Source organism: Trichomycterus rosablanca, chromosome 1 (assembly GCF_030014385.1).
Source record: "Trichomycterus rosablanca isolate fTriRos1 chromosome 1, fTriRos1.hap1, whole genome shotgun sequence".
Taxonomy (NCBI): Eukaryota; Metazoa; Chordata; class Actinopteri; order Siluriformes; family Trichomycteridae; genus Trichomycterus; species Trichomycterus rosablanca.
Window position 1 is genome coordinate 55538579 of NC_085988.1, and position 26917 is coordinate 55565495.

The window sequence follows — 26917 nt, forward strand, 5'->3', positions numbered from 1 at the left end:
ATCATTTATTTTAGATAACGGATTCTGTTAGCAGTGCGTCGAACTGAAACATCTGAACTGAAAATGGCTGTCTACAAACCCCTGGGGTGTTCTGTATCATCTCAAAATGTAATGGTGCATTAGATAGAATTGAAAAAGCAAGCTCAAGAAATGGAATTAATTCCAGATTGAAATATACTTGTTTAACAAGTCACAAATCTGGTCATTAAATGTACTATTTATTATGGTACAATTGTGGTTAATATTTCTGGCAACCCTGAATATTAAGTATATCATGTAAAATATTTCCCGAAATACAACCACAAATCAGAAAAAGTTGGGACAGCATGGAAAAAGCAAATAATAATAATAATAAAAAACGCAGAGTTTCTTACATTTACTTTGACTTTTATTTCATTGCATACTGGATGAACCTGAGATATTTCATGTTTTATCTGCTCAACTTCTTTTCATTTATTAATAAACATCCATTCCTGCATTTCAGGTCTGCAACACATTCCAAAAAAAGTTGGGACAGTAAAGCATTTACCACTTTGTAATGTTGCCATTCCTTTTCACCACACTAAAAAGATGTTTTGGCACCGAGGATACCAAGTTATTTAGTGTTTTATTTTGTCCCATTCTTCCTGCAAACACGTCTTAAGATGTGCAACAGTACGGGATCGTTGTTGTCGCAGTTTTGTTTCAAAATTCTCCACACACTCTCTATTGGGGACAAGTCAGGACTGCAGGCAGGCCAGTCCAGTACCCTTACCCACTTCTTACACAGCCATGCCTTTGTATTGTGCAGCATGTGGTTTTGCATTGTCTTGTTGAAAAATGCATGAACGTCCCTGGAAAAGATGACATTTTGAAGGCAACATACATTGCTCTAAGATCTCAATGTACTTTTCTGCATTAATTTTCTTACACATTGGTACAAAAGTCTTTGATAAGCAAAGATGGCCAGAGGATCTCCAGTTTCTTAACAAAACCATGATTACAATCACCTGTTTGGAATCACATCATCATTTAGTTTTTCCACCTCATTACTAGCCCTAAATTGTCCCCGTCCCAACTTTTTTTGGAATGTGTTGCAGGCCTGAAATGCAGGAATGGAGGTTTATTAACAAATGAAATAAAGTTGAGCAGACAAAACATGAAATATCTTGGGTCCAAACTGTCTGCAATCAAATAAAACTCAAAGTAAATGTAAGGAACACTGTGTTTTGATTTTATTTGCATTTTCCATACTGTTCCAACTTTTTGGGGGTTGTAAATGTTTAGTGAAACTGATTGGATTTATATAAACTCATATGTTTGATACAAACAAAAATAACAATAAAAACAGGCAGAAAATACAAAATTAAAAACAATGCCAGGACATGATTAATGGCACTGTTTGTTCAGTTTGAAACAAAGGACAAAATCAGACTGTGATTAATTGGGAATTAGACTCACCTGTCTCCACCTCGTTAGTGCTCACATGACTTTAAATAGCCTATAAATGGTGGATTTGATTCTTTTAAAAGGCCAGCTTTAGTCGCTGTGCCTTGTTCATAATGGCAAAGATAAGAGAGCTGTCTCAGCAGACCAGAAATGCTATTATCACCAAGCATGATCTTCAAAGATCTTGGCATCCCTGCTTTAACAGTTCAAAATGTTATTAATTAGTTTGCTACTCATGGACTAGGCCTTGAACCTTGCAGAACATTGGGGAAATAGAAAAACTGCTTAGATAACCCTATGCAGGGTGCTTAGAAATAAGACAAATTGAGAATGAAGGCCTTGAACGTGTTATAAGAACAATGAATTCAGAGGATTGTTACAGCATTTTAGAGCAAAAAGTGTAAGAAGTGTAGGTTTAAGTTAAAAAATGGGTCCTACAGAAGGATAATGACCCAAATCACATCCAAAAGTAAACAAGAATTGTTAAGAAATACATAAATTGTTTTAAACTGGCCCGCAATGAGTCCTTGCAATCCAACTGAATATCTCTGGAGAGAGCAAATATCTGCTAGTAGGAACCCTGGAAACATTCAAGAACTTGAGAGAATTGCAGTAGAAGGTTAAAGATGACTACAAAAACATTTAATAGCTGTCATTGTTGCCATATACTATGTTTCTTTTTTTAATTTTTAGTTTTAATGACTGCATGAATGTTCACATATCTAATTTTTGTTGAATGTATTTGGAAATGCTATTAAAATATTCTAATGATACAAAGTTGGTGCATATTCACTTATAACTAAAGACCTCTTATACTACACAAACAAGAGTGCCAGTAATGTTGACTGTTTTTTCTTTCGATTCCCAGTTAATTTAAAGATTGTGACATTTACATGATTTATTCAATTATGTAAAGCATAAACGCCTGTGCATCACTTACTCATCCATCCACTTGATTACTCACAGCTGTGGAGAATTTAGAGCTGCCAATCCATGAGTGAGTGAGTGATGTCCTATTTAGGGTGTAACCTTAAGCTTTGTGCCAAGTGTTTCTGGGTGGCACTGAAACCTCTGCAGCCCTAATCAGGATGAAGCAGTTATTGAAAATGAATTAATTAAAGAAATAAAATGATTGTAAATTGTAATGCAGCTGTTGTTAAATGAATACCTGTATGTGTGGTCTGACCAGAGTCCACAAGGAATGCCAGATCTGGTCTTTGACACATTGCCTCGGTAGCTCTCACCATTATCCACGTAACATTCTACTGACAGAAAGATGTAACAAACACAGTATTACACTTCTACACAGTCATAAATAAACTAATAAAGTAGATATATATGGATTATATTCTTGTAGGGTTGCAATAAGCATGTTAGACTTGCAGGTGATTTAGGCGATGGTTTAAGTAGAACCTTTGGTGAGATTTTCCTGAATGTTTAATATAAGGATAAGTCTTGCCTGTCTTTTCTGGGGTCTCTGTCTCACACCTGGGGATGTTGGTGCAGAGGGCCTTGCGTACTTTCGGATCAGTGGTGAAACACCATGGAATTTCAGAGCCATCTGGGTTTCTGCAGAAGTTTTCTCTCAAATCTCTGAGCAAGGAACATACAGACACACACAGACACAATACACAATTTGTAAACATTGTCAAAATCAATCACACCAATGTATTTGTCCTGTTTATCTGAATGGGTGTCATCTAGAACCACTAAATGCACAGTAGGAATTTACCTTTGACAAGACACCAATCCATAAGAAGGCAACAAATACTAACTAGTTCATTCTCTAATTTACATACAGGAACAATTAAGAGCAGCTAGTTAATCTTCTGCATGTTTTTAAAAGGTAAAAGAACCTAAGTACACCATTAACATTCCTGACATAACACAGAAGAACATGAAATTCTAACTGGAGGCAAGGACTGAGTCACGTTGGACCTAGAAACCTCCTAGAATGCCAATCCATTGCAAGGCAACAAATATTCAATTAAACATCTACCCACTCAGTCATGCTTAAGACAATTTAAAGCAGCCAATCCATTGCTGCCATGTTTTAGGAGGTACAAGAAAACTAGAATAGACAAAACTTATTATCAATAAAGTATCCATTCATCCATCCATCCATCCATCCATCCACTTCCAACCTACAGTCACTAGAGGTGAGGCTAAAATCCAGGCTCCTATGTAATTGCAATGCTGCATTTATTCCTGCAGCTGCATATACATGTCATAGTCTCTTCATTTAAACATAATTTATGAATGTATTTATCTATTTTAGTAAGCACAACAAATTAATCATTTGGCATGGATACAAACCCCACCAAGAAAAACTGTGTGCAAAGCAGAAATGCAACCAACTAATTCATCACAAACATATAGGGGCAATTAAAATCTGTCAAATGACCTACTTGCTTGTTTTTGGGATGTGGAAGAAAACCAGATTACCTAGAGGAAGCCCACAAAGGAATTTGCAAAGAATATAGAGCAAGGTTTACTGTATAAAGGCTTGTTTTTAAAGGTATGGTCAAGATCGAGGTCAAGACTGAAGACACTCATTACCTGAGAGCAAGAGTACTACTGATAAAAAATTAGGCAACTTTGTAGCTTTGATCTGCATTCTGATAACTGCATGCCAGTAATACAGTAGTGCTGAAATGATGACTACTATTCTCAATAACTGTACGTACATGTATTTAAGAGAGTAATCAATGACTTACTTGCATTTGTAGTTTTGAGGTGTGTAAGAATGATTGTGTGGAAACTGTGAGTCCCAACGCTGACAAGTGATGCCGCTGGGGGTCACGTTCACCGAACCACGGTATTGCTCACCCTGCCCTCGAAAACATGCAATGGTACCATCCTGATCAGGCTCCTGATCTGAATCTATGAGTAAAACATGAAGAGAGGGATTTATTATAATATGTACATTTTTCTTAACTTCAGATGAAAGATACAAAAAAGAAACATTTGGTAAACCCGCCGTCACTCCTGTGTTGCTCCGCCATTAATCTTGACAGAAATGCTTAGCTCTAGCAGTAATTCACAAGGCACAAAGACTGGAATTTATGGCATGTTGCTGCACCTGTACACAACCACTGAAACACTGCACACCGATGAAGGCTACGCTGCACTAGATTCAAGACACATACTAAAATATATGGAAACGCAGATGCATACACAACATACCTAACAAAACCTTTAAAACATTTGGTCAAAATTCCAGAGTAAGTCATTTATATATACACACACAACACACCTGTGTGACTTATCTCTACTTATGTGAAACACTTGTGGAGACAGTAAGATGTAATAATAAATTATCACAGGCCTTTCTTTTAACCACTGTCCAATATGTCTATGTAATCTCTTGGAAAGGATAACAAAGCCATTTCTTAAGCTGCAGGACTCCAATAAACCACAGTGAAAGCCCTCATCTTCAAATAGAGAAAATGTGGAACAGTGGTGAATCTTTACATACATGGACATACTAAAATACCTCTTCAAGAACCCATTCTGGAAGTCACAAAAAATCCAGATAAACACTCAAAACACCTTATCCGTCTCCAATATGTCCTACAAGCATTGTAATTAAATCTACAATCAACAATAACTGCAGGGTCTTAAACACTAAAGAGTACTTTTAAACCCCTTATTATACTCTGATAACAAGCTCAACGTTCCTTTTATGTCTGATTAAAACCTTAATGTTTAAGTCATTACAAATACCGTATGTCTGTAAGCTTACAGTTAGAATGCTAAAAAAAAAAACAGAGTAAACCACAGAATATATACATTAATTAATGTGAACATTTTGTGGCTTAATACTTTGCATTGAGATTGTGGCCCAGAGATGTTCACAAATCAAAAAATACAACTCCAGATCAAGTCACAAGTCAAGCCACAAGTATTAAGGCTGCCGTCCAAGTTAAATAACGAGTCTTCAGGCTAGAGTCCAAGTGATGTCACAAGTCTTTAGGCTACAGTTCAAGTTAAGTCACGAGTCTTAGGGCTACAGTCCAAGTCAAGTCACAAGTGTTAAGGCTGCAGTCCAATCAAGTCACAAGTCTTTAGGTTAGAGTCCAAGTGAAACCATGAGTCTTAAGGCTACAGTCAAAGTCAAGTCACAAGTATTAAGGCTGCAGTCCAGATCAAGTCACGAGTGTTAGGGCTAGAGTCTGAGTTAAGTCAAAGGTCTATATTATATTTATGTTATATATTACAAATTGTATTATATATTATAATTAAGGCCCTACCTACAGGGGTTGGACAAAATAACTGAAACACCTGTCATTTTAGTGTGGGAGGTTTCATGGCTAAATTGGACCAGTCTGGTGGCCAATCTTCATTAATTGCACATTGCACCAGTAAGAGCAGAATGTGAAGGTTCAATTAGCAGGGTAAGAGCACAGTTTTGCTCAAAATATTGCAATGCACACAACATTATGGGTGACATACCAGAGTTCAAAAGAGGACAAATTGTTGGTGCACGTCTTGCTGGCGCATCTGTGACCAAGACAGCAAGTCTTTGTGATGTATCAAGAGCCACGGTATCCAGGGTAATGTCAGCATACCACCAAGAAGGACAAACCACATCCAACAGGATTAACTGTGGACGCAAGAGGAAGCTGTCTGAAAGGGATGTTCGGGTGCTAACCCGGATTGTATCCAAAAAACATAAAACCACGGCTGCCCAAATCACGGCAGAATTAAATGTACACCTCAACTCTCCTGTTTCCACCAGAACTGTCCGTCGGGAGCTCTACAGGGTCAATATACACGGCCGGGCTGCTATAGCCAAATCTTTGGTCACTCGTGCCAATGCCAAACGTCGGTTTCAATGGTGCAAGGAGCGCAAATCTTGGGCTGTGGACAATGTGAAACATGTATTGTTCTCTGATGAGTCCACCTTTACTGTTTTCCCCACATCCGGGAGAGTTACAGTGTGGAGAAGCCCCAAAGAAGCGTACCACCCAGACTGTTGCATGCCCAGAGTGAAGCATGGGGGTGGATCAGTGATGGTTTGGGCTGCCATATCATGGCATTCCCTTGGCCCAATACTTGTGCTAGATGGGCGCGTCACTGCCAAGGACTACCGAACCATTCTGGAGGACCATGTGCATCCAATGGCGGTGCCGTGTATCAGGATGACAATGCACCAATACACACAGCAAGACTGGTGAAAGATTGGTTTGATGAACATGAAAGTGAAGTTGAACATCTCCCATGGCCTGCACAGTCACCAGATCTAAATATTATTGAGCCACTTTGGGGTGTTTTGGAGAAGCGAGTCAGGAAACGTTTTCCTCCACCAGCATCACGTAGTGACCTGGCCACTATCCTGCAAGAAGAATGGCTTAAAATCCCTCTGACCACTGTGCAGGACTTGTATATGTCATTTCCAAGACGAATTGACGCTGTATTGGCCGCAAAAGGAGGCCCTACACCATACTAATAAATTATTGTGGTCTAAAACCAGGTGTTTCAGTTATTTTGTCCAACCCCTGTAATTCACAGCTGTAAAAATCAAGTCACGGACCGTGAAATGAGCTGTTTCCTGTGCAATATGCAATTTGCTGTGAAATTCAAACTTTTGTGTTTAACAATTTAATGTTTTTTTATTCACGAAGCATTGAAGTGCCTTACATTTACTGGTTAATTTGCAATATGAGGCGGTCCTAACAATCCTATGGCAATTGTTTAGTCAAAATGTCGAAATGTAAAGCAGCTAAAAACACTACTCGGGTTTGGAAAACTCTTAACCAGTTCTGTGGATGCCGAGGGAGGTGTGTCAAAACACGGACAAGTATTTTCATTAACATGAAGCCTTGCACTGTCGCTGAATGTGCTAGGTTTACTTTCAACTATTAAGGTAGGCTGTGCTGTTCCATTTATTTTATCTTAAGATTCATGAGGTTCATGAGTGTTATTTAATGACTGTCATGAAATGTGGCACACTGAATTCTTAGAACCTGCAAATAAACCTGCAGATAAAGAACTGTTTTTAATTAGCTGGAATAATGGCAGAGAAATACAATTTTAGAAACAATTTCAAGTAAGAGTAAGTTGCAAGCTCAGATAATTAGATTTATTAGGGCCCTATCATAATTTGGTTTTAAATATGGTTGGATGATAAAAAATCTAAAGAGTCTAAGTCTCATGCCAAAATCTTGAGAGTTGGCAACCCTGGTTAACCTCTGATTATATTGTGGAATTGCATAAACTGCCTAAACATGATTGAATTATAAGATGTTTTAACTCAGTAATGGTGAGTATAATTAATAATGTATGTAGTAACTAATGTTACAGCCTTCTTCCACATGTATCACTAATAATTAAGCCAAATATACAGAAAAGTTATTGATTATATTTTTTTCTATGAGATAGTCTTAGCTTAAGAGCTGATCTGATTGTGCACAGCAGGAACATCTAATACTGAAACCCATTTTAGCAAACAGTGCTTTTACTGGACAATTGCTCTAGAACTTAGGAGTAAGTCTGCCAGTAAAGAGCATGTGTATACTTCTTAAGCACCAACAATAAACACTGAATCAGCTGTTTTACGTCAAAGGCATAGTTTCACAAATTCGATTAACAGACAAACATTGGGTATAGCATCACACACACAGACAGATTTGTACCTGAAAAAAACACGATGTGAGTAAATAATAACACACAAGAAACTGCAGCATAATTCAAGCTCTACATCTGTTTAAAGCAACAAGCAATTACATACTAATAAGACACACATGTGTACGAAAGTAGGGAAACTGACCACACACACTGATGTTGCAATATTCCCAGCGCTTGTTCTTGTCCATTGTGTAACACCAAGGACGCACATCGTTATTGGGATTACGGCAGTAGTTATCATCCAGACCCTTATCTGAATGCCTGAAAAAAGAGAGATAGACAAGTATTGCAAAGATTATTGAAGAACTGAAGGCATAAAGAGGTATACAGCCTGTGTAGTAAAATTATACATTGTTTAGTATGTTAAAGATAGAATTAAAATGTCAGTAAACATATCTACATTGTTACCCCAGATTAAAAATATTCCTATATCCTCCAGCCAACCAATTAAAGCAGACAGCCATAGTGCTTTAAATAACAAACAACTGACTGACTGACAATTGACAGTGCAGTACGACTGACTATGTAGTGTGCTACGTTATCAACATAGCATGCCAACTAGCTTAGATTTACTATTGAAGTCCTATTAGACGCTTGGCGACTTCTTTGTAGGAAGCCAAAAGTATACCAAAGAGTAAACAGGCTTACTATGGTTAGCATTAGCACAACATTAGTATATCAGCCAACTAAAAAAACACATGTATGTCTGTTTGATGACGTTGATAAAAAATTGGGCCACTTACAGTATTTAGTGAGACCTCATCCTGAAGAAAAATGGCTCACCTTTTAGATTTGTTGTAAAAGTGCCTGGAAAATGCTTTGCACAGAACTGATATGGTAGCTTGGCACTTGGTCAAGTGCAATTTCACTACCAGAGTCCTAATTTATGTTCCTACATGTTTTGTAACAGTAGCCAAACATGACCCAAAATACCATGATAAGCATTATTTATTTGAGTGCTGGAGCTTCTGTAGGCATACCTGCAAAAGCTGTGAGGCCGTTAATTTTAACTAAATATGTAAGGTGGCGGTACAAACAAGTGGAACGTTGGTTTTACAGTTTTGATACGCATCATTCTATTCTGAGTAATTTAAATAATAGCAGCCAGTGCAGACCCTGATTCAACCACCTACATAATACCTGTGAGGCTGATATTTGTGTTTGTGAGGTCTCTGTGAGTCCCATCTCTGACACTCTTTTCCACTCTCTGTGTGGTCCACAGGTCCTCTGTATGACTCCCCATTACACCGCATACACTCCACTGCACACACAAAATACACATAAGAACATGTAAAAGCATTCATATGGTCATGCTTCAGCACCCTCATTCATACAGTATACAACAAAATGTATCATCTTGAAGATTTCTGCATGGTTCCTCTCTGTTCCAGATCCACAGTTCACTCCTTATGATCATGATTTCTCTTTTTGGCACTGGCCATTGCTAAGTCTGGTATGTACAGTGCTGGCCAAAAGTATTGGCACCCCTGCAATTCTGTCAGATAATACTCAATTTCTTCCAGAAAATGATTGCAATTACAAATGCTTTGATATTAAAATGTTCATTTAATTTGTCTTCAATGGAAAACCACAAAAAGAATTGTCAAAAAGCCAAATTGGATATAATTCCACACCAAACATAAAAAAGGGGGTGGACAAAAGTATTGGCACCCTTTGAAAAATCATGTGATGCTTCTCTAATTTGTGTAATTAACAGCACCTGTTACTTACCTGTGGCACATAACAGGTGGTGGCAATAACTAAATCATACTTGCAGCCAGTTAAAATGGATTAAAGTTGACTCAACCTCTGTCCTGTGTCCTTGTGTGTACCACATTGAGCATGGAGAAAAGAAAGAAGACCAAAGAACTGTCTGAGGACTTGAGAAGCAAAATTGTGAGGAAGCATGGGCAATCTCAAGGCTACAAGTCCATCTCCAAAGACCTGAATGTTCCTGTGTCTACCGTGCGCAGTGTCATCAAGAAGTTTAAAGCCCATGGCACTGTGGCTAACCTCCCTAGATGTGGACGGAAAAGAAAAATTGACGAGAGATTTCAACGAAAGATTGTGCGGATGGTGGATAAAGAACCTCGACTAACATCCAAACAAGTTCAAGCTGCCCTGCAGTCCGAGGGTACAACAGTGTCAACCCGTACTATCCGTCGGCGTCTGAATGAAAAGGGACTCTATGGTAGGATACCCAGGAAGACCCCACTTCTGACCCAGAGACATAAAAAAGCCAGGCTGGAGTTTGCCAAAACTTACCTGAGAAAGCCAAAAACGTTTTGGAAGAATGTTCTCTGGTCAGATGAGACAAAAGTAGAGCTTTTTGGGAAAAGGCATCAACATAGAGTTTACAGGAAAAAAAACGAGGCCTTCAAAGAAAAGAACACGGTCCCTACAGTCAAACATGGCAGAGGTTCCCTGATGTTTTGGGGTTGCTTTGCTGCCTCTGGCACTGGACTGCTTGACCGTGTGCATGGCATTATGAAGTCTGAAGACTACCAACAAATTTTGCAGCATAATGTAGGGCCCAGTGGGAGAAAGCTGGGTCTCCCTCAGAGGTCATGGGTCTTCCAGCAGGACAATGACCCAAAACACACTTCAAAAAGCACTAGAAAATGGTTTGAGAGAAAGCACTGGAGACTTCTAAAGTGGCCAGCAATGAGTCCAGACCTGAATCCCATAGAATACCTGTGGAGAGATCTCAAAATGGCAGTTTGGAGAAGGCACCCTTCAAATCTCAGGGACCTGGAGCAGTTTGCCAAAGAAGAATGGTCTAAAATTCCAGCAGGGCATTGTAAGACACTCATTGATGGTTACCGGAAGCGGTTGTTCGCAGTTATTTTGTCTAAAGGTTGTGCTACCAAGTATTAGGCTGAGGGTGCCAATACTTTTGTCCGGCCCATTTTTGGAGTTTTGTGTAAAATGATAATTGATTTGACTTTTTTTTCATTCTCTTTTGTGTTTTTTCATTGCAAGCAAAATAAATGAAGATATTAATACCAAAGCATTTGTGATTGCAATCATTTTCTGGAAGAAATTGAGTATTATCTGACAGAATTGCAGGGGTGCCAATACTTTTGGCCAGCACTGTATTATGTATGTGTTTTGTATGTATTTATGTGTTTTGGCCTTCTTTGATGCTGATTCTTGGGTTATCTTTATCATATGAAGGGTTAAGCAGAATACTGAAAAAAAATCTTTATTGAATATGGCCAAAAGTAAGTGGACACCTGACTAAGTTTGTCTGACATAAAATTATTTATTTATGGGTATTAATGTAGAGTGCACCATCTTTGCTGCTTTAATATCCTCCAATCCTCTGGGAATGCTTTCCACAACAACTTGTGGTTGAGGCTTTGTGTGGGTCACTGAAATTTCTGCACACTAATCTTCCCAAACAATGTCTTTATTGACATCGCTTTGTGCAGAAGGACACAGTCATGCTAAACCAAAAAGGGCCTTCCACAACCTATTGCCTTAGATTTAAAAGTATATATTTTGTCTGATATAATCAATTTTATACACCTATTAGCAACAGGGTGTGACTCAAACATCAGAACCCAATGTTTAGGCCACATACTTTTGGCCTTATATTGTACAGTATATTAGATATATGAACCTTAGTTTAGCATTATTAAAAGCAGCTTGGCAGGATGTTGCTCTACCTTCTGAACACTGGGGCAGTCCACACTGCTCATACCGAGTCTCTGAGGAGTTGGTGAAGCACCAGGGTCCATGCACATCTTTGTCTGGATTGCGGCAAAAATTTTCACGCAGGTCAAACTTCTTGTGCTTGGCAGGCTTGTAACTAATAAAAACAGACAGCAGATAAGTAAAGGAGAGTAGCACAACAATCACAAGAAAAGATGTTATGACATTTGTTGCTCAGTCATAGAAAAATCTGCAACTTACTGAACTTGCTTATATAATCAATACTTTAAGTTTGCTCAGTGGACATGTTGTACACAGATGTTAGTATTTTTACTTATTTATGTCTAATCCAAAGTTGCCACAGGGGTTGCACTGTCCTCTCACATCAAGAAGGTCCTGGGTTCAATTACCGGGTGGAGCGGTCTGGGTCCTTTCTGTGTAAAGTTTGCATGTTCTCCCAGTGTATGCATGGGTATACTCTAGGAGCTCCGGTTTCCTCCCACCATCCAAAAACATGCACTCAGGTTAACCGGAGATACTAAAAGTACCCTTAGGTATTAATGTGTGTGTGTTAATTGCCCCGTGATAAACTGGAGACCTGTCCAGGGTGTTTTCAGCCAGTTAATTAAAGCCACCATGACCCTAATTAGGATAAAGTGGTGGTAAACAGACAATAAATGAATGAATAATCATGTTTTAATGGCTGTAATACATTTTAAAGAAGTTGGCACAGGGACAAATTTACTGTTGTCACATCATAGTTTTTTAATATGGTTTGTAATACAGTGGTACCTTGAAACTCGATGTCAGTTGGTTCTGGGAGTGGCATTGAATTTAAAAGATGTTGAGCTTCAAGGTATTTTTTTCCATAAGGATGTATGGGAAACCTGTTAATGCGTTCCATGGTCCAGTGGAACTGCACATATTTTAGGCTAATGTAAAATAATGGGGTTGTTTTTGACACTTACAGTGTATCACAAAAGTGAGTACACCCCTCACATTTCTGCAGATATTTAAGTATATCTTTTCATGGGACAACACTGACAAAATGACACTTTGACACAATGAAAAGTAGTCTGTGTGCAGCTTATATAACAGTGTAAATTTATTCTTGCCTCAAAATAACTCAATATACAGCCATTAATGTCTAAACCACTGGCAACAAAAGTGAGTACACCCCTTAGTGAAAGTTCCTGAAGTGTCAATATTTTGTGTGGCCACCATTATTTCCCAGAACTGCCTTAACTCTCCTGGGCATGGAGTTTACCAGAGCTTCACAGGTTGCCACTGGAATGCTTTTCCACTCCTCCATGACGACATCACGGAGCTGGCGGATATTCGAGACTTTGCGCTCCTCCACCTTCCGCTTGAGGATGCCCCAAAGATGTTCTATTGGGTTTAGGTCTGGAGACATGCTTGGCCAGTCCATCACCTTTACCCTCAGCCTCTTCAATAAAGCAGTGGTCGTCTTAGAGGTGTGTTTGGGGTCATTATCATGCTGGAACACTGCCCTGCGACCCAGTTTCCGGAGGGAGGGGATCATGCTCTGCTTCAGTATTTCACAGTACATATTGGAGTTCATGTGTCCCTCAATGAAATGTAACTCCCCAACACCTGCTGCACTCATGCAGCCCCAGACCATGGCATTCCCACCACCATGCTTGACTTGTAGGCATGACACACTTATCTTTGTACTCCTCACCTGATTGCCGCCACACATGCTTGAGACCATCTGAACCAAATAAATTAATCTTGGTCTCATCAGACCATAGGACATGGTTCCAGTAATCCATGTCCTTTGTTGACATGTCTTCAGCAAACTGTTTGCGAGCTTTTTTGTGTAGAGACTTCAGAAGAGGCTTCCTTCTGGTGTGACAGCCATGCAGACCAATTTGATGTAGTGTGCGGCGTATGGTCTGAGCACTGACAGGCTGACCCCCCACCTTTTCAATCTCTGCAGCAACGCTGACAGCACTCCTGTGCCTATCTTTCAAAGACAGCAGTTGGATGTGACGCTGAGCACGTGCACTCAGCTTCTTTGGACGACCAACGTGAGGTCTGTTCTGAGTGGACCCTGCTCTTTTAAAACGCTGGATGATCTTGGCCACTGTGCTGCAGCTCAGTTTCAGGGTGTTGGCAATCTTCTTGTAGCCTTGGCCATCTTCATGTAGCGCAACAATTCGTCTTTTAAGATCCTCAGAGAGTTCTTGCTCCCTATGCACACCTGAGACCTAGTAACACTAACAAATCACATGACATTTTGGAGGGAAAATGACAAGCAGTGCTCAATTTGGACATTTAGGGGTGTAGTCTCTTAGGGGTGTACTCACTTTTGTTGCCGGTGGTTTAGACATTAATGGCTGTATATTGAGTTATTTTGAGGGAAGAATAAATTTACACTGTTATATAAGCTGCACACAGACTACTTTTCATTGTGTCAAAGTGTCATTTTGTCAGTGTTGTCCCATGAAAAGATATACTTAAATATCTGCAGAAATGTGAGGGGTGTACTCACTTTTGTGATACACTGTATACACTGAAAATAACACAAATATAATATAAAAACACTGAAATACAATAAAATAACAGTTTAAAAACAACAAAAATACAATAAACCTGTACTTTATTAACCTTTACTTCTTTAGTGTTTCCTTATGCTTCTTAATCATGGAGATGCTTGATTTTGGAATACCGTATTCCATTCAGTAAAGGTGCATTCACATGAGAAGCGTCACAATAGCTTTTGCGCTGGCTGTGCTGTTATTTCCTATGGAGTGTGCCGGTGCACAAAGCTTAACGTGACTTATTGTACTAAAATAAGCAGGGAATTGAATTAGTAGAGAGAGCTTATGAGCAGTAATAATTAAGAGAGGTTTAGTGTTCCTATGTCGTTCTTTTAATACATTAAGTCACGTTAAGCTTTTTTTTTAACAATAAGCATTTTAGACTCTTTCGGAAAAGCTGATTCTCACAATTTCTCAGCACCCCGAGCTATAACACAAGTTTAAAAGTGAAACAGGAGAAAAATGCATCTAAACACAGATGCATGTGGATGCTTGCAGAGGGGATTTGACGGTTATCCCACACAAATGCAGATTCGCCTCGTATTCACACTTTGATAAAGTCTTACTGCACCGCTCAAACCGAGCGCTGATCAAAGTGGCTGTTCATTGTTAATTTGAAGTAAAATAAATCAATTGTTTTCAAAAAGCTGAACACGCTGAGTATAAACTGATGCATATCCAAGATGCATATGCATGTGTCTTGTGGCTTTACAAATGTGCAAGTTACCTGTGCTACTGACACTAAAACACGCCCATACCATTACACTGGTTTATGAACTTTGTGTTAAAAACAGTTGTGTGGACTTTTTCCTCTTGGCCCGTTAAACATAACATCCAATATTTCAGAAACTATTTGAAAGGTGAACTCATCACACCACAGCACATGTTTTTACTTTGCGTCAATCAATTTCAGATGAGTTTCAGCCCAGAGAAAATGGCAGCAATTCTGGATGTTGTTGAGACATAGCTTTGTGTAGTCTAAACTTGCATTTGATGAGGTTTTCTAAAACACTGCATATCTCTTCTTTCATTTGTCAATTAAATCCATGTGAAATAGAGTTTAAAAATAATTGCTTTTTGTTTTTATTTGCATTTCACCTCTAATTTAAGAAAAACGATTTTGTCTATTGTATAGCCACAGTAGATGCATTTATTTATTTATTTATTTATTTTTCTTCAGAGAAATTTTTTTTTAAGAGTCTTAACAAAAATTGGACAGTAAAAAGTTCAAACCCCTGCCTCCATCCCCAAGCCCCAAGAAATAATTATTTCTTTGCTTGTGGATGTACAAAGCCAAAAGCCTTGGTGCTAATGATTCTGTGCTAACAGATGTTAGCCAGGTACTCTACTGTGTTTGCCAAAAGCTCAGTCCCACCAGTGCTCAAACTGTAGCCTTAAACCTTTCTCGTTTAGTTCACACAGTGCAGAGTGCTGATTTAAGTGGTTGAAGAGACCACATATTTGGCTTTGCAAACAGCATTAAAAAAAACAACAGCCTCTTACTTATTATAAATACACACTTATACAAAAGAGGGCATTGGTAGCTTAGTGGTTAGAGTACTGGATTACTAATCAGAAGGTTGCCAGGGTTGGGCCCCTAACCAAGGCCCTTTACTCCATAATTTCTTGAATTGGATTCTGTCAGAATTCTAGGTCACTTTGGATACAATTGTTTGCTAATTGCCCAGATTTGAAACACAAATCTGGACTGTGTCTTATGCAATTGATAAAAAAACTGCATTAATTGTTTAGTAATGTTACATATAGGAATATAATTAATCTTGCTTTTTATGTGTCACTCTTGGACCTCAAGTTGGTAGATTAGCACAGTGATCAAGACTTTATGTTGTGCCTACACAGAGTCTGCAAAAGCTTATCACGCTAATGTGGCCCAGTAAGGTATGAGACAAAGAAAAATGTAATATACCAAAAAGCAGACAGAAATAAACAGAACGATCCTCAGGGAGTACGGTTGGTTGTAATTGCATGCTTGTTAAAGCACAGATTTCTGAGTAGAAAGAACATAAATTCAGTCTAAATATTCTTTTCCACAGATAAGATTTTCGCAAAGCTTATAAACAGTAAGCTTAGTGCTCATTAAACAGAACTTGGCTTTAGCAAGCGACAAGTACAGTGGTACCTTGTAGCTCAACGTCCCCTAAACTCAAAATCTTTGAAACTCAACGGCCTTCGTCAAGAAATTTGTACCCTCAACAAAACTCAACATTTTCTTTAAACTCAACGTGTGCGACTGCTGCTTTGACAAATCCAGTCTGAAAGCTCCACATGTATCTGTGTTTAGCTTGATTTTCCTCACTGTTTCACTTTCAAACTTGTGTTACAGGTCGGGGTTCTTAGAGAAGTAAAGGTAAAGTGCAGGTTTTATTGTATTTACCTGTTTTTAAATTGTATTTCAGTGTTTTTATATTATATTTGTGTTTTTTTCAGTGTATAAGTGTCAAAAACAACCCCATTATTTTTACATTAGCCTAAAATACACTGCCTGGCCAAAAAAAAAAAGGTCACACACTCTAATATTTCATTGGACCGCCTTTAGCTTTGATTACGGCACGCGTTCGCTGTGGCATCGTTTCCACAAGCTTCTGCAATGTCACAACATTTATTTCTGTCCAGAGTTGCATTAATTTTTCCCAAGATCTTGTACTGATGATGGGAGATTTGGACCACTGCGCAAAGTCTTCTCCAGCACATCCCAAAGATTCTCAATGGGGTTCAGGTGTGGACTCTGTGGTGGCCAATCCATGTGTGAAAATGATGTCTCATGCTCCCTGAACCACTCTTTCACAATTTGAGCCCGATGAATCCTGGCATTGTCATCTTGGAATATGCCCGTGCCATCAGGGAAGAAAAAATCCATTGATGGAATAACCTGGTCGTTCAGTATATTCAGGTAATCAGCTGACCTCATTCTTTGGGCACATAACGTTGCTGAACCTAGACCTGACCATTTGCAGCAACCCCAGATCATAGCACTGCCCCCACAGGCTTGTACGGTAGGCACTAGGCATGATGGGTGCATCACTTCAGCCGCCTCTCTTCTTACCCTGATGCGCCCATCACTCTGGAACAGGGTAAATCTGGACTCATTAGACCACATGACCTTCTTCCATTGCTCCAGAGTCCAATCTTTATGCTCCCTAGCAAATTAAAGCCGTTTTTGCCAGTTAGCCTCACTGACAAGTGGTTTTCTTAAGGCTACACAGCTGTTTAGTCCCAATCCCTTGAGTTCCCTTCACATTGTGCGTGTGGAAATGCTCTTACTTTCACTATTAAACATATCCCTGAGTTCTACTGTAGTTTTTCTACCATTTGATTTCACCAAACGTTTAAGTGATCGCCGATCACGATCATTCAAGATTTTTTGCCGACCACAATCCTTCCTCGAAGATGATGTTTCCCCACTGTCCTTCCACTTTTTAATAATGCGTTGGACAGTTCTTAACCCGATTTTAGTAGTTTCAGCAATCTCCTTAGATGTTTTTTCTGCTTGATGCATGCCAATAATTTGACCCTTCTGAAACAGATTAACATCTTTTCCACAACCACAGGATGTGTCTTTCGACATGGTTGTTTAACAAATGAGAAGCTACTCACTGCATCAGTTAGGGTTAAATAACTTGTTGCCAGCTGAAACATAATCACCTATGCAGTAATTATCCAATGGGAGGCGCTTACCTATTTGCTTAGTTAAATCCAGGTGGTGACCTTTTTTTTTTGGCCAGGCAGTGTATATGCAGTTTCACAGGACTATAGGGCGCCTTTACAGGTTTCCCATACATCCTTATGGGAAAAAATACCTTAAAACTCAACGCCTTTTAAACTCAACACCAATCCCAGAACCAACTGACGTTGAATTTCAAGGTACCACTGAATTGTTTTGCTCAGTATTAGTGTGAAAAATAATTCCTTCTAACAATACTTTTTAAAGATTTTTATTTTAATAAGTAAATAAAATGCAATAGCAGCAACGTTTATGTATTCCTACTGTACAGTAGAGGCTCTGCTTATTAATGCCCATGACTTTGGAACTGGATGTCCAACAGGTTAATAATCAAGTGTCCCATACTGTCAGCCAGTGAATATATTGTAATAGCATATTAATCCTGGGTAAGATTCCCACCCTATTGAATTCAACAAGCAGATGGAAACATTTGTTTAGAATATTTTGATCCATGTTGACATCATGGTATGAAGTAGCTGTAATTAAAATGATGTAAATCTCCAGTTCTATAACATCCCAAAGGTGCTTTAATGAATTCAGATCTAGAGCTGGGTAACTTATTAAAATACACTGAACTCGTTTACATGGATTGGTTAATGGAACCAGTTTGAACTGACTTGTTTTTTGTGACATTACTTAAGAACGAGATGTAGTATTAAATGCATAAAATGATAATTAAATGTAGTAAGAACTCTTTAGTATAACAATTCCTGCTCTCTATTAGTAATATCAGTAATGATTATGAATGGGACTCCCATTTCATAGGCCTTACTCTGGTATATTTCCTAATTATGCATGTTAATTTATGGACTTCTAATTGCTGATGAGGATTGAGTCATAGCTGCCAGAGAATGAGTTATTTAACTCTTATAAAACCACAAGGATACACAAGAGTGCCTGTGAAAACATGCAAATGTGTCCTCATACCTGTGTTCATGTGGTACTGATACATTCCAGGCCTGGCATGAGACTCCATTCCTCGTAACAGATCTTCTTCCTTTGTAGTTCACACCTAAACCAACAATGCATTCACGTACATAGTCTGTGGACACACACATCACACACTCATGTCAATAAACTAACAATGAAAGTTGTACTAATCAAACTATTTTCTGACATTAGGTACATCACTAAACTTCCTTAGCTGAGTATTTCTAGAGATTCCTGTCCTTAAACTAAAAAAAAAAATCAAATGGTCTTAGTTAATAACCACAACTGCCTTGGGTTTTATTTAATCATGTTTACTTTAAGACTCCAAAGCTCTTTAAATTGGTGAAGGATCCTTGCTGTTTGTTTACAGGCACAGATGACTGTGTACAGAGCATACACAGCTGGTCAGGATTTTTAACACTTTACAGTCTTGTTCCACTCACTGCGTTCCTTTCCCCTCAGCATCCTTAAGCTCTTAAAGAACATACAGCCAAATAAAACTTCAAGAATGTGATTTGGGTTTCAAGGGCACAAAAATATTTACCTTTCTTCTCATAAAGGTCTTGGTTGGCACTGCGTTCCTTCTGCACTCCTTCAGTGAAACGGTCAAACCAAAGCAAGTGGCATGTCCTGTTAATGTGGTCATAGTTAAATGCTCTGCAAATAAAAATCAAGAACTGGTGATAAATACTGGGGTGAAAAGTACTGAACCAACAGAATGTCATGTGAAGATTGAGGGGTGGAGTGGACAGATCACAATATGACAGTCTGCTCCAGCTGTCTGTGACAACTCAGTTCTCAGAAAAAAAATTAAAGATGCACAATGCACAAACAACACCCCACCCAACTGGGACCCGTGCATAACGTGGATTTATGGGTACGTTCTGCTTTGGAAAAGGGTTGTCATACCACTTTTCGACCTTTTTAGGGCTGTTGTGACAGCTCCAACATCAACAAGCACAGCTTCACTCCACCAATTGATGGTCCAGTCCCAAATCATACCTACTAATGATGTAAGAAGTCTTAGAGTTGTCCTGGATAACCAGCTGACCTTCTCCTCTCATGTAGCCAACATGATAAGATCGTGCCGGTTCCTCCTCTGCAACATCAAGAAGATTCATCCATTTCTCTCCATGGAAGCTACACAGATTCTTGTGCAGTCACTTGCAATCTCACGGTTGGACTACTGCAACTCCCTCCTGGCAGGTGCTCCTATGTCCACAATTAAACCCTTGCAGCTCATTCAAAATGCAGCAGCCCATCTGGTTTTTAACCAACCTAAACACTGCCATATCACCCCACTGCTGCGTTCTCTTCACTGGCTTCCTGTAGCTACACGCATTCGCCTACAAAGCCAAAAATGGACCAGCCGCAAGCTACCTTCGAGGTCTAATCAAACCCCGCTCTGTACCACACAACCTCCGAGCCACTAGTCTCGCTCAACTTGATCCTCCACCTGGGACTCGAGGAAGACCAGCATCAAGGCTCTTCTCTTTACTGGCAACGAACTTTCCTTGTCTGTCCGAACATCAGAGTCTCTTGCTGTCTTTAAAAAACGATTAAAAACCCACCTCTTTACCAAGCACTTAGGCTGACTTGTACTTACTTACTAACACTCTTATTCATTTCTTGAAGAGAAAAAAAACCCACTAACTTCGGTTCTAACAGAGTTTTAGCAGATTTGGGTTCTTGGACTGTTGTTTACTTAAACTAGAGTAAGGAAATGTTTACTGCCAAAAATGTAAATGTAAAATGTAAATGTCCAGTCAGGTTTCTACTCCTTTCGCCTTTTAGTCATGTCTTCACTTAAGTCATTGGTCTCAGCCAGTTTTCCAGTCCTATCACTAGTCCCAGATGGCTCTCCAGCTTGAGCTCTAGTCCAATTTCTCATTCCTGTCTTGACCAGCATGAATAGAGTAACTGTGTTGGGGTAACTTGATGATTTTATTAGAGTAACAAGCTTTTCAATAGATCTTAGTAGGCCTAAAACATTTTAAAAGAATGTTAAGGTGTATATAACTGTATGTAGTTGACCTGCAGGATTGCTTGCTCTTGGTGCACTTCCAAACACAGTCTTCCAGAGTGAGTTTCCTGACTCGAGGGGGCTGAGCACAGCTGGAACACAGTAGTCTGCTGTCTTCACTCTTCTGGTACCGCTGCAGAGTTTGCTTCCTACATTCTGAGAAAGCAAAAAACATCCACATATTATGTTCATTAAAACGACTATCTTGCAGCCTTGAGGAAGTCTTTCTTGGTACTCATATCAGGTTATTTCATCCTGAAAGCTCAAGGTTACCATGGCACCCAGTGTCCTAAATTCCACACTGCTGTTGTACAAACCCCATTTCCAAAAAGTTTAAGCAAGAAAACAAAAATACAAACAAAAGTACAAGTTACTTTTAAATGTTTTGGCTGACCAGCTTGTATCATGATAATGTATAAAAGGAGGATTTAAGCTTAGTCTTTGTAAGCAAAGAAGGGTTGTGGCTCACCACAGTGTGCCAAACTTCATAAGAGAATGGTTAGTCAGTTTAACAAAAACATTTCTAATTGCAACAACTGCTCATACCATCTACCATTTATAATATTTAAAAAGATTCAGTGTATCTAGAGAAAGGACAAGGAAACCACTACTGAATGTGCAAGACTTTGGAGCCCTTAGACTGCATCTGCAACAGCTGTCATAGTAGTGTCAAGGGTGACTTGCATATATATACTGTAAGTCTATACAGTATATACTTATATATTTGCAATTCATATACAGTGCTCTCCATTTCTTGGGAAGTAAACACAACATGCTGGTCAGTCTCACCTGGCCCTGTGTGATAAAGTAATTGACCTTTATATACTAAATGTAACAAATGTAATTTACAGTTGGGTTCAATTTTACTGTTAACATCCAGGCATGATTACTGTCAGACCTGTTAACTCTACCTGTTAATAGAATCTGTCTAGCAACATGAAGCAGTGAAGCAGTCTAAAAGGTCCCAAAAAGCAGCACACAGTACCATGTTCTACAGATCTGCTCAAGAAAACTAAAGAATACTGGCATCACATGCCAGCAGAAGGATAGAGGACTAACACATCAATTATTTGCACCTCTTGTCTTGTATTCTGGTTTAGCATTTAGCATAGCAGTTAGCATAGGTCATGTGTTTGTGCGTCTTGTAAAGTCTGTCCTGTTAAACTTGGTCTTGTTTATTGTAATAATGAGTAAATTATATGTAACATATAATTACACATCCAAATCTGTGTGTGTCTGCCCTCGCCTCAAGATCTGAGCCCTTCATAACGATGTCATTGTATTCTGGAAATCAAGGTGGGATGGCCTACTCTTGGCAAGGTGTTGGTGGTGTCATACATTTTCCATGTCTTATTTCCATGTCTCCATGTCAAGTTACCAAGAATTTCAAGTGTAAAACAAAATTTAATTGGTTTTAACTTTTACAAATAGGTTGGTTAGAGGCACTTACAAAATATGCATACAGCTATTTACAATAAAAGATTAACATAATCCCAAGCAGCACTGGTATGGTTATGTTTGGGGCAGTGGAACCTAAAAGGTTAAGGATATTGGCTATCAATTTAAAAGTTCAGGGTTTGAATACCAGCTCTATTAAGTAGTAACTACTGGCCCCTTGAGCAATGCTCTTAACCCTATCGGCTCCAGAGCCATATTTCAATCAGGCTGGGATGTGCGAAGAAAAGCAATTCATTATATGGTAAATGTGTATATGACAAATAAAACAAAACTGAACAGACAACACAAGCTATCAAAAATTAAATGACAAACACAAGAGAATTTATATTTTCGAGTAAAACAGTAGTGCATTGCAAAAACATTGTACGTTCATGCATTAATATAGCCATTTAAAGCTTATATCACTAATTTTAACTTGTTTCAGAACTACAATATCTGATGACTGGCCACACCACGTTTGAAGCAGATCTATGGTGGAAACTTTAACACCTTAATATACAGTATATTGTAATTATAAACACTTACATATACACTTGGGGCTGTATCTGTGATAGACCTTTCGGTATGTTCTTTATTCCAACCATGTAAATGTATACTGTAATTATTAATGCATGCTCAAAGACCTGAGCTTATATGTTTATTGAAGCTAATAAAACATCACTCCAACTTGATTCAGTACTATTTATTTCTTTATTTATTAGGATTTTAACATCATGTTTTACACACTTTTGGTTACATTCATGACGGAACAGGTAATTACTGGTTACTGGTTTCATCAGTTCAAGTTTCATGTCAAACACAGTAACGGACAATTTTGTATCTCCAATTCACCTCACTTGCACGTCTTTGGACTGTGGGAGGAAACTGGAGCTTCCAAAAGAAAACCCACACAGACACGGGGAAAACATGCAAACTCCACACAGAAATTACCCGAACTGCTACATCTGGGAATCAAAACCAAGACCTTCTTGCTGTGAGGCGACAATGCTACCCACCGAGCCACTGTGCCACCCTGATTCAGTACTACAATATCTGATAAGTGTCCACACCGAGTTTAAAACAGATTTGTAGATTGTAGAAGAATTTATTAAATTTGGCAGATTCAACACACCCAATTTATATCCTTGTTATGAATACATGCATGTACATCAGAGTTCATATGTCCACAAATCCTCATAGTATATCACTTATTCCAACTTTTACACTAGAAAAGTGTCCACACAAAGTTTGCAGCAGTATTATGTATATGTTTCAGACTTGGTAAGCTTAAGTTGGAATGAGTGATGTATCATGAGCTTTAAGAAACATAATTCCCAGGTCTATATGCATGCACTGCCTGCATGGATCTGCTTCAAACTTGTTGTGGACACTGATATCCAAGAATAGAATCAAGTCGAAATGAAGGACATCATGTAATTATAATTGTTATTGTTCGATCTTCTTAACACTCGATCCCAGATTATAATTTTTAACAGCAAGATGTATTATAAGCCGGTATGCAGGGCTACAGTCACCATCTGCGCATGTTGCACTTTAACATTAGATTGAAGTAATAGCAAATTTTTAATTCAGATAAATAACATATGATTCTGTATGTAATAAGCCTGCGGTCTATGCATCAGTCACCACATGAACACACGCTGCACGTTTATTTCAGGTTGAAGTGATAGGAAATGGTACAAGTAAATAAATAAAATACAATCCTTAATTCAACTTCTGTTTGTTTGTTGTTTGATTATTGTTATTACCCATTTTCCCATTTTTTAATATTGGTTTTTGAAATAAAAATCAAACGACATGACCCAGAAGTTTGCATTTTGAGAAATATAAAAAGGGCTCAAAGACATAGACCACTTTAAAAAAAATAAATAAATAAAGTTAAAACATAAACATGAAAAAACATTAAAAAATTATTTCCAAGATTACAATACCACCCTAGAATTAAATGTGGTGTAATGTTCCTCTATATTCCATATATGCAAGACAGAAAGTTATTTATGCCACTTGTGGTGTAAACTGACTGAAGAAGCGCTAACACTTCCTGTGGCTGGTTTAGTTTAATGAGTAGAGATTATTAATGTTTGGGCTGAATCTTAGAACATCTGGTTTATATCACCCTGCTGTTCTAATGCTGCTGGGTCCCCTTCAGCACTCCAATTAGGCTCTCTTTATATTCTTCTCATGCCTCTGTCGGGGGCATCTTTATCTTTGACCTCACTTATTAGATTTGGATGGATCTTTATCTTTGAAAAATACCAGAGAACGGACGTCGCTTGGACATTGACAATAATAGTTTCTGTCTGACTCAGTCGGGTTCTGAAGCAGAGCTGATCTGCCAGCAAGCACCTTTCTTTTCCATTGCTCGGAAAAAAAAATGGAAGCAGGTCTGAGGTACTTATGGGGCTGTTGTTTATACTGCACATCTGGTCCATTGAACGTTTGTGGTAGTGAAATATGGAAGCAAGGACTTAGTGCAGATGTTGCATCTGGGTAAAAGAGGCTGTGCGTGGCTCTTAGTACGTGTGCACCATGCTTTCTGAGTGGCACTGCGTGACAAGTGGAAACAAATATGTACATCAGAGAAATGTATTTTTATACATTTATACATGGCAGTCTTAGCATTACAATTATTTTAACACCCTTTTCATGTGGCTAGATAATTGAAACACAAGTTTATCTGAATTAGAAGGTCTTGGAAAACAAGTGTCACTATCTATAGTCAGGTGAGATTTATATTGTCATAGGCTTAAAGCTGCCATGCAACTGAAACCCCTGCACCTAAATCAGCACCCTAAAGCTAAAATGCAGTTTGTTGCTGATGACATTAATAAAGAAAAAAGCAGGGGTGTGTCACGTGGGAAGAAAGGACGCAAATGCAGAAGTAAATAAAAATAATAATATTTTATTTAATTATAAGGACAACAGAAAGATAAACAGCAAACGAAAAACAGAACACAAAAAAACCCGATCGGAAACTCCGACGGAGCTGCTGGCGCAACTAAATGAAAAATAAACAAAGTGAAACCAAAACAGAAGGAAGCGGGACGCGAACCCCGGTCAGCCGCGTGGCAGCCGGGAGCGTTACCACCGCACTGTAGTGGTGCTGGAAAACAGGAGCGCGAGAACCTCTAATACGCTTAGGAGCGAAGGGAGAGGAGGGGAACTCCGAGGAGCGCTAGACCCAACACCGCGACTAACAATCGCAGTGACCGGTCGGCGCGCCCTGGATCGCGGAGCTGACACACCAATCTGAAACCAGAAAGAAACAAATAAACAAAGTTAGGCAGTTCTAGACTGCGGATTCGAACCGGGGTCTTTAGCACGGCAACCGCTTGCTCAGCGGAGTCGCCACCCAGCGGTTGGAGAATCCAATGTTCAGAATAACTGAAGGCACTGATGCCAGAATACTTTCAGCGCTTTAACACAGCGCTGAGTGAAACCGCTAACGCTAACTGCTAGCGCAAAATGAACTGCAGTTCGAGGACTGCACCGCGTCGCACCACACTATATCTACGAGACCAACAGAACATACCAGTTACCTCAAACCTTGCGGTTTTACTTACCCGAATGGCATACGCCACCAGGGCTACCAGCTAAGGCTACGAACGTGTGGACGACTGCCACCACGGACCGGAAAACAAACAAAGGTGCGACACCCGCTGCTGTGTGGAGCTGGCTTAAGTAGTCAGCCCCACGGCTGCGGGTGATCAGCACTAATTAGGAGGCCTGGTATAAGAGGCCTTTGTTCTCTGAGCTCTGTAATGTCTGCTTCGCTGGGAACCCGGGGCACGTTCACCAGCTACCACAGACCTCGTTATAGAACCCCCTCCTCTAGGGACAGCTCCTGAGGTCCCAAGACCCGCAGCTCGGTTGCGCCGGAACTCGCGGATCAGTTCAGGGTCCAGGATCTGGCGAGCCGGTACCCATGAACGTTCCTCAGGGCCGTAACCTTCCCAATCCACCAAGTATTGGGTGCTACCCTGAACCTTCCTGCTGTCAAGCAACCGGCGGACGGTGAAGGCAGGGGCACCCTGGATGATACGAGGGGCGGGAGGTTGGGGAGGGGGTAAAACTCCCCCGCACATAAATGGTCGGAGATGGGAGACATGAAAGGTTGGATGCACTTTCATACGGGGAGGAAGCTCCAACCTATACGTCACCGGATTAATCCGCTTTACCACCTTGAACGGACCAATGTACTTGGGTGCCAACTTATGTGGGGCACCTCGAACGGGGAGATCCCTCGTTGACACAAGTACTCGTTGGCCTGGCCGGAAGGTAAGAGCCGGCTGCCGCCTGCGGTCAGCTTTGCGCTTCACAGAGCGCTGGGTGGCCACAAGTGCCTGCCTAGCTTTGCGCCAGGCGGCGCGGCAGCGGCGGACATGAAGCTGTACAGACGGGACCGCTACCTGCTGCTCCTGCTCAGGAAAGAGCGGCGGAGGGTACCCGAACTGAGCCTCAAACGGTGACATTCCAATCGCCGAA

The 26917-nt window shown here is 39.7% G+C and overlaps 1 protein-coding gene across 1 annotated transcript in view; it reads right to left on the reverse strand.

Annotated features, from left to right (window-relative positions):
• Positions 1–26917, reverse strand: part of hgfa (hepatocyte growth factor a) — a 42884-nt gene that overhangs the window by 15677 nt on the left and 290 nt on the right. The window contains exons 2-10 of the mRNA XM_063006148.1: positions 20986–21130; positions 19496–19608; positions 18949–19063; positions 11730–11872; positions 9199–9319; positions 8201–8319; positions 4146–4311; positions 2888–3021; positions 2597–2690 (exon numbers count right to left, since the gene is read on the reverse strand). Coding sequence (XP_062862218.1) covers positions 2597–2690; positions 2888–3021; positions 4146–4311; positions 8201–8319; positions 9199–9319; positions 11730–11872; positions 18949–19063; positions 19496–19608; positions 20986–21130 — 1150 coding nt within the window. The remainder of the gene's footprint in view (positions 1–2596; positions 2691–2887; positions 3022–4145; positions 4312–8200; positions 8320–9198; positions 9320–11729; positions 11873–18948; positions 19064–19495; positions 19609–20985; positions 21131–26917) is intronic.